Source organism: Lagenorhynchus albirostris, chromosome 11, assembly GCF_949774975.1.
Source record: "Lagenorhynchus albirostris chromosome 11, mLagAlb1.1, whole genome shotgun sequence".
NCBI lineage: Eukaryota > Metazoa > Chordata > Mammalia > Artiodactyla > Delphinidae > Lagenorhynchus > Lagenorhynchus albirostris.
The window spans coordinates 47,703,492-47,712,826 of NC_083105.1; the positions used below are offsets into that span (position 1 = coordinate 47,703,492).

The 9,335-nt window shown below is 42.3% G+C and overlaps 1 protein-coding gene across 6 annotated transcripts in view; it reads right to left on the minus strand.

The window, feature by feature from the left end:
• CPSF6 (cleavage and polyadenylation specific factor 6) overlaps positions 1 to 6,209 on the minus strand; it is a 33,676-nt gene extending 27,467 nt beyond the window's left edge. For all 6 annotated transcript variants that reach the window (XM_060165418.1, XM_060165417.1, XM_060165415.1 and 3 more), the window contains exon 1: positions 6,093 to 6,209. In XM_060165418.1, the coding sequence (XP_060021401.1) occupies positions 6,093 to 6,152 (60 nt within the window). In that variant the 5' untranslated portion in view covers positions 6,153 to 6,209. The remainder of the gene's footprint in view (positions 1 to 6,092) is intronic.
• Between the last annotated feature and the right edge of the window lie 3,126 nt (positions 6,210 to 9,335).

Here is a 9,335-nt window from a genome sequence, read left to right on the forward strand (position 1 = left end):
AGTGATAGCAAAAATTAGAAAAAAGAAGGGTGAGTTTTGTTATGAAGTTTCAGTGTAGCTGAAGCTTCAGGTGGCATGGCTGCAGCAGTGATTCCACACACTTAAGATACTAAAAACCTTCCCGCAAGGGGTAGTGGGCACTTTAGACTCTTTGGCAATCCAGTTCTGTACATCAAGTAGAATTATTATTACTATTATTCAAAAGGAGTTGTGTTTCCATCCTCCTCAGCAGAGACTATAATCACACTATATGGTCTGAGGGAGAGTAAAAGAGAATGCAAGGGTTATTAATAGCAGCACTCAAATAAAAGTATTTAGATTTACACTTTCATGAAACAGGTTAACACAACATGATTTTTCATTAGTTGTAAATCTAGGAAAATGTTCACATAAGTAGACATCATTTACAAGCATAATTGCAGCTACACTAACCTGGTGAATCACCATGACTTACTATTTTTGTCCATCCACGAATTCCTATGTTGACACCAACCAATTTTCCATACTGATATGATTCTACCAATATTTAGGATCAGCCATTTTGTCTGGTAGCTGGACTGCTTCCAATTGGTTGAAGTATGATGCTAATTGAGACCATGGTCCTGGGGTCTGATCTCCATGTGGACTAGTTAGGTTCGCTCAGTTCCAAGGCCACAGCCTGTACTTCTAGCCCCAATGGTATGCATTTGGACTTGGTGAAAAAATATTAATGAATCTGAATACATTTGCCACCATTACTAAAATGCAACTCAAAACACATACTCTTCTGTAGTATCAGTAATCTTCCTTTTCAGCTTTAGCATATCACACCTATCCTCCAGATTAAGGAAAAAAATATATATATATACACACACAGAACACATCCTACTTTCTGTTCCCACTCTAAAAAGGGGGAAAACATGCACATTCAGAAATTATGGAAAATGTATATCATGGGTCACAAATAAAGAAGGTGAGCTCTGAAAGTCTATTGGACAAACTTTGTCAAAGAGAGATAGCCCACAGTGTCAAGTTCTACTATGTAGTCTTTTTGATCATTACCATTAGGAAATTTTAATGGCATTCAAAAACAACAACAACAAAAAATAATCAACATTACCCCTCTAATTATTTTAGATACCAAATACTGCCCAATTGTAACTATCTACTTTTCATAGCAGCTAATCACCAATAGAGCCGTACATTATATATAAATTCCAGTAGGCAACAGCTCTTAGGGTTTGTTAAAAAATCCACTAAGTTATTTCATTCCCTACATTCTAATTACTATAATCATTTTAAAGGCAAGGTATCCTTTCAAGATTGTACACTTCAAGATTATGTTCCTCATGATATATGAGTAGCTGTTGCCCAGTCAGAGAAAACACTTAAATTAAGATGGATAGTAAAATAACCAAAATTCAATCAGCTCCTTTTAAAAGCAGTGTTTCTCAACCTTTTTTTCATTATCGTTAACCCCTCCCTCCAAAGAATTATTTTTTAGACATACTTTCCCTAATCACCTCCCATAAAATTTTCATGTCACAGATATACTGTATACCATTATTGGGATGACTGTGGTATAGTTGTACTATATTTTCACTCTCCCTGATAGGCCCAAGACTGCTTTTGGTGGTCCTAAAATTGTATTAATACCACTCCTGCATTCTATGATACTACCACTAATGGCACAGCAAAGGCCACTTGTTCAAAGTCTTCGCAGTAAAAAAAAAAAAAGGAAATTTAATAGTCATTTCCATTTAGAGAAATATAGCAGGGGGAAAGGTTTTATTTTGCATTTACAAAATGTATTCTATACCATGGAAGAGAATATAATATACCAGCACATAAAATCCAACAGCAAATAATCTAATACATATTTATCTTTTTAAAATACTTCACTTTCTGATTTTGTCTGTTTCAAGTAGATATTAAAATTAGTTTGTAATCCCTGTAAAAAGCTCAACTAATGGTAAGGAAGCCAACTTGGTACTAAAAATATGCCACATAAACCACAAAGTGGGCAACTGAATGAACTACTCATAAATAACAGAACTGAGTAAGAAGAGTTCCAGCTCCCCTAAACATTTCTTCTATCCAAGTTTCTGAATCAATCTCTACCCACCTCAGTTTCCACCTTACAAGCCTTATCTTAGAGGGTTCTCTATTCAACATAAATTTATCAGAAATAAGATTTCACTGATAATTGCCTAATAAACTTATTTTCCAAAATTAGCTAGACACTGGCTATAGTAGATACACAATAACTAAATATAAACTATAACGACTCATGATATAAAAGCAAGTAGAGTTATAAGCATGTCTAGGTCTCTAGCTTCCAAATGAATTTTTTCCCACTACCTATATACATTTTCATTTTAAAGTTGGATGGTCAGATTACTAAGTGAGCACTGCTATCAGTGACCTACCACCAGGTACATCAATAACTAAATGCCACATTAAGAGCTTTTGCTCCCCAAACAAGCAAAATACACACTATTTCAACGCACCCAGCATAAGCTTTCCTGAAGTTCATAGAATCTGACTTTCCTCTCCTCTGCCAACAAAAATTCTACAGATAAAGATACACATAAAGGAGTGGTTTCTATAACACATGACCTGTCAGTGTTATATTTATGTATTTGTCTCCCAATCCCACTACAGTGCACTCTAAGGACAGACTATCTAAACTTTGTATCCTTCCTTGTTGGCGTATAACAAATACTCAAGATATATTAAACAATTGAGTTAAAAAATTTAATTTAGTTTTGGTCAAAATAAAAATCTATAATTATTAAATATTAGGCTAGTAACTACTACCTTCAAGTACAAATCCCAGTTCAAACTGAATTGATACACACTATAGAGGCTGAAACCACCCACTTTCTTCTCAACTCCAAATCCAAGGTAGAGGTTTGGAAGTTCAAATTCTTCCACTGGAGCAACTGTTCTCAATTTGGTTGGTTACATGCAAAGACCTTCAACTTAAGAACTAAAAGAGCAGCTATAAGGAATAGTTGGGTCCCTTGTGCCTTCTCCCTTTCTCCAATTTCATTCTTCATTCTCCATTCTTAATTCATCTGGTGAAGAAAGGAACTATTCTATAGTTTCACTAACTTTTTCTCACACCATATCCAAATGAAAGTTTCTTCTAAGACAGCAGAATATCTCATATTTTGAAATAGGTTTATTATACTGTTCTATACCAAAACACACATGGAAAAAAAGCATCATAAAAGTATGACCATTTAAAATTTTAAAAAATGAAAAATACATGTATTACAAAGAATTTCAAAGCATACTGTGCAATTAAAACTACAGCTCACATTGAAGAACAAAGATTTTTTTCAAATGTTTACAGCAGTTTAGAAGCCAAAGTCATGATCCGTTATACTTAGCAAAACATTTTACTCAACTACAACAAAATAAAGAGTCATAGTTGGGACTTCCCTGGTGGCGCAGTGGTTAAGAATCCGCCTGCCAGTGCAGGGGACACGGGATCGAGCCCTGGTCCAGGAAGATCCCACATGCCGCGGAGCAGCTAAGCCCGTGCGCCACAACTACTGAGCCTGCGCTCTAGAGTGCCGCAACTACTGAGCCTGCGCTCTAGAGCCTGTGCTCCACAAGAGAAGCCACGCTCACCGTAACTAGAGAAAGCCTGTGTGCAGCAACGAAGACCCAACACAGCCAAAAAAAAGTCATAGTTTACTACAGCAACCAGCAGAAGTAATGTCAGTGCAAAGTAAGAGTGCAAAATAAAACAATCAATAATAATTTTGTAGTTGCCTCTAATTCTGATAAAATTTCAGATAAATATTTCAATGATAGTAACATTATTAAAAATGAAGGATGAACCTTAAAACCCACCAACTATCCTTATGTGGCCATATTTTAAACAGGAATTACCACAGCAAGCAGATTACAAAGGCCAGTGATATGCAAAATAATAACAAAAACAAAGTCTCTTTAATCCCATTAACCGATTCAAAAGTATAAATATCTTTCTAGTAAAAATCATGCAACTATGTGTGAAATATAATACTATATGTACAAATCAACAAAAAGTTACATTTTTAAAAGAACCCTTTAAAGCAGTTCCTCATCAGGGTCACAGAATTTTAACCTCTTCTTACCTCCTGCTCAGTCAGCACTAGTTGCTGCACAGGGATAAGCAAGTATCACTACATCCAGCTATACAGGTGAGAGAAATGCCCATCCCAAATTAAACAGGCAAAAGCCTAAAAAATATTTAATTAAAAGGTTCTGAAGAAAGCTCAACTTCTAAATTGTAGCCCAATTCTTCCTTTATTGTGGGTAGAAAGACAAAGCACATATATTTTCTTGTAAGAAAGCTAATGAAGACTGTCTTGAACATTTAACTCTTCCTTTACTTCCAGATACGGACCCCTTTTCGATGGAATGTTACACTTATTTGATAAATAAAAGGAAAAGAAATTTCCTGAGAAGTCTTTGTCTACTGACCTTAAAAAAGGATTAGAATCTGACTCTGTTTAGCACTCAAGGTAATTTTCTAAACTGTCATTGACACAACTCAGGCATCATATATCCAAAATATAAACACAACAAAAAAGAAAAATTTTTAAACTTAATGTTTGATTACAGTGGGTTACATTTAAATATTCAGTCTTTATCTGAGTAGGAAACATTTAAAGCTAATTGCATTTTTTTTCTAATATTTAAACCAGGGGCACAATCATCCCTCAAAAAAACCAGAAAAGATTTCTAGCTTTCCCTATTTAAAATAAAATCTTTAGCCCCTAGTCAGAAATAAGATCCTTAATGGAAGGGGGAAAAACCCACAAAAACACATTAACCAGAATTTTACTAAGCTTCTCATATGGACCTGGAAAATATAAGAGATAAAGCGATTAGGTGCACTGCAATTACGCACAATTTAATTTTTTAAATGTGTTACTACATAAAAGGGAGTAGAGATGTGAGCAGTAGGCTTACAGCTTAAACGTCACTACTCTAGTAACCCTTCGCAAGGATGCCCAACATCAGACATCATAGCTCCACAGCTAGTCCTTCTAGGCTACTGTGGCCAGTGAGATACCGGAAAAACCTTGCATTCTCACTTTCTCCAGCCTTTCAAAACCCCTCGGAGGACAGTAAACATTTTGCTTTCGGAAATCGGGTCATAGCTACAATCCTTTATTTTAAAACCAACACCACGTGAATTTCGGGTGAGATTCTTTCATCACACCTCTTATCTCTTGGTGAGCTACCGCCTTTTTTTGTTCCATCCAGCCCTCGGGCGTCCAAGTCTTCCTTTTCGCCCGGGCCACCTATCTTCACAGGTATTTTCATCACAAAGGCCAAGCACGAACGACTGGGCCTCAAAGGCACTACAAGCCCTGGGCCACCGAGGCAGGGAGGCAGCGAACCGACTTTTTAAACACGAGCCATGGGTCCGAAAGTCAAAGGACTTGTTGCAAACTTGCCCGCCACGAAGCCGCCTTCCCGGAGTGTGAGGGGAGGAGGAAGAAGGCGCCACGCCGAAACCTGTCGCAAACACGAGCAGGAGAGCGCAGGAAGCAGAGCGCGCGGGATACAAAGGGCCGTGAATGCGGCCTTCCATGAGGCGACCGTGCGCCGACAGAGACAAAATGGAGCGACCGGAAGAATCGGAGCCCGAGCGGCAGGGCCGGGGGCGAGACGGCGGCCGGCGCGCGCCCCGCCAGGCTTCCTCCTCGCCCCGGCGGCCGGGGAGGGGGCGCAGGGGCGGCCCGTTCTCCCCCCGCGTACAAGCCGCCCCTCCGCCCAGGCCTAACACGGCGGGAAGCGCCCGCCGGCCGCCGCCAACAATGGGGAGCGAGGCAGCGGAGAGGGAGGGGTCGGCGGCGGCTGCACGGCGGCCCGCGTCCGCGCCCGGGGACCCGCGGCGGGTGGCGGCGCCTGCCGCCCGCAAGACGACGTGCTAGAACGAGGGGTGAGGGGGCGCCGCGCCTGGGTCGGGCGGCGCGGCCCACAGGCGCCAAGGGCGCACGGGCTGCAGCCGCGGCGGCTCGCGGCCCACGGTGGGCCCCGGGTCCGCATCCCGGCCGCAGCACCGCCTACTTCGGCGGCGTGGGCCCAGGGCCCTCACGTACCTGGTTGAACTCTTCGCCCACATCCGCGTAAATGTCTATGTGGTCCACACCGTCCGCCATCTTCCCTCGGCCTCGGCCGCCGCCGCTACCTCCTGCAGGCCCGCCCGCCGCGGCAGCAGCAGCGGATCTAGCGGCGGGGGCGGGGCGCGCTGCGTCACTTCCGAGGGCTGAGGCGGGGGCGGCAGGGGGCGTGCGTCTGCTCCGCTGCCGCCAGTTCCGCAGGCGGAGAATCAAAATTGCACCTCGGAGGGCACAAGCGGTTTCTTTTGTGTGTCTGGATTAGGCTTGGGGGGCGGGGCGGGGAGGGGCGGGGGTGGTCCCAGTCATTTCCAGAGACTGTGGTTTCACGTTGTCCCTGGTAGACTCAAGCGTTTTGTGATATTTTCATTTCTCGGTTTTTCTTACATTTCTCACAGCCAGGGCTTTTAGAGAGGTGGAAGTTTTATGTCACGATGAAATACAAAGTGTAGCTCCGCTTTCTGTGAGCGCCCAGAGAGGATGTCTCACCCCTGCAACCTCAGAGACCAGCAGAATTTCGTTTGCCTTGTAAACGCTAGTTACCCGTTGATGATTATCTTTAGTTATTTGCATGCTACTTGTGTCATTTGCATGCTGTTTATCTTTTCATCTGTATCATCGGCATCGTCTTCTTTCCTCTCCTCCGCGTCCCACCTCCCCCCACCCCCAACCTTTCATCTCTCTTCATTTGTTTCCTCCTTTGAGCTGCAGTTGGTTTTCTCTGGGATAGTTTAAATGCCTCTAACTTGAATGCGGTCCCCCTCGGACCCACCCTATAAGGTGGAGGTATCTTCAGGCAAGGGCTTCACTCTTAGACTCATAGAATGTCAGAAAACTGGAAAAGGTGTCATTAAATCCAAACATCTTTTCCAGTTGAGAAAGGGAACAGAGACCTAAAGAATCGGTTTTTCCTAGTGGCATGGTGGTTGGGTATCCGCCTGCCAATGCAAGGGAGCTGGGTTGGAGCCCTGGTCCGGGAAAATCCCACATGCTGCGGAGCAATTACGCCCGTGCGCCACAACTACTGAGCCTGCGCTCTAGAGCCTGTGAGCCGCAACTACTGAGCCCGTGTGCCACAACTACTGAGGCCAGTGTGCCTAGAGTCTGTGCTCCACCACCGCAAGAAGCCCGAGTACCGTGACAAAAAGTAGACCTGCTCTTCGCAACTAGAGAAAACCCGTGCACAGCAACGAAGACCCAACGCAGCCAAAAAGAAATAAATCAAATAAATAAATTTATTTTTTAAAAAAAGAACCGGGGCTTCCCTGGTGGCGCAGTGGTTGAGAGTCCGCCTGCCGATGCAGGGGACACGGGTTCGTGCCCCGGTCTGGGAAGATCCCACATGCCGCGGAGCGACTAGACACGTGAGCCATGGCCGCTGAGCCTGCGCGTCCGGAGCCTGTGCTCCGCAAAGGGAGAGGCCACAACAGTGAGAGGCCCGCGAACCGCAAAATAATAATAATAATAAATAAATAAAATAAAAAAAGAACCAAAGTGGTTTAACCGGAGTCACGTGGTTAATAAAGAAAGCTTTTGCCACCAATATAGCAGTCCTCCATTAAAGAGGTTTTCAGTTACCTGGGGTCAACTGCAATCCAAAAATATTAAATGGAAAATTCTGGAAATAGACAATTTCTAAGTTTTAAGTTGCTACCGTTCTTAGTAGTGTCAAGCAATCTTTAGCCATCCCACTCCAACCAGCCCTGGAAATGAATCATCTTTTTGTCTAGCACTTTTTTTTTAATGTTTTTTTATTGTGGTAAAAGTCACATAATATAAAACATACCATTTTAACCATATTTAACTGTACAGTTCAGTAGCACTCAAATTGTTGTGCAATTCTCACCATCATCCATCTCCCGAATTTTTCACCTTCCTAAACTGAAACTCTGTCCCCTTTAAACACTAACTCCCCATTCCCCCTCCCCACGCCCCTACCCCCTGGCATCTACCAATGCAGTTTCTGACTCTATGAATTTGACTATTCTAGGTACCTCGTATAAGTGGAATCAAACAGTATTTGTCTGCATCTAAAGTATATTGGAATGCATTTTTAAGGTTAACTTAATATATGTCCTGCAGACAGATTGTACCTTTTTTTCCCCCTGTGCTGTACAGTAGGCACTCACCAGCCATCTACTTCACACATAGTAGTGTACATACGTCAATCCGAATCTCCCAATCCATCCAACCACCCCTCCCCACTTGGTGTCCGTACGTTTGTTCTCTGCGTCTGTTGTCTATTTCGCTTTGTAAATAGGTTTATCTATACCATTTCTCTAAATTCCACATATGTGTGTTAATACCTATTAGTCCAGGAAAAAACATTGTATACGTAGGGGTCAGTACTATCTGCAGTTTCAGGCATCCACTGGGGTCTTGGAACATATCCCCTCAGGTAAGTGGGGACTACCACACTTTATTCAAAGGTGTCTCTCCAGTTTGAAACCTTCTCCCATTCTTTATTTCTTTTTCACCTTTTTTAAAACCACCAAGTTAGAGTGTGTTTCATAAGATACATACTGCCCAGAAATTATTCATACAATGATAAGCTAAGTGATAACTGTGCTTAATATGGTAGAAAAGCTTGGTTGGAGTCTTAGAGACCAGTCTGGTGACCTGGATACAAATTTCTAGTCAGACACTTTACCAGCTAGATGACCTCCTTCAAGTTACCTATCCTCTCTCATGTTCAATTTCAGAATCTTTAAAATTGGGGTAATAATATTTACCTCACCAAGGTTGAAGGTTGATAGTGGTTTAAATGACATAGTATGAAAAATGCCTATCTGCTTCTGCTTCTTGGAAACACTGATTTCCTTTTTCCTATGGGGCTTCATAGAAAAAAAGAGCCACTCATGATAAAGGGCAAGAGCATTTTTTAGATTGGTAATGTGGTAGGTGCAATAATGGCCCATCAGAGTTCTACATCCCAATCCCTGGAATCTGTGAATGTGTTACCTTACATTCTAAAACAGACTTTGCAGATATGATTAAGTTAGGAATCTTGAGATAGGGAGATAATCCTGGATTTCCTGGTGGGTCCAAAGGAATCACGAGAGTCCTATAAGTGAAAGAGCAAGGCAAGAGTCAGAGGAGAAGTGGGGTAAAAGCAGTTTTTGTTCTTTCAGTACGCTTAAAAATCACTCCAAGATTCTGACTTCTATTGCTACCTGTGAAAAGTCAGCTGTTAGCATGACTGTTTTTTTGAAGGTCATTGGCGAT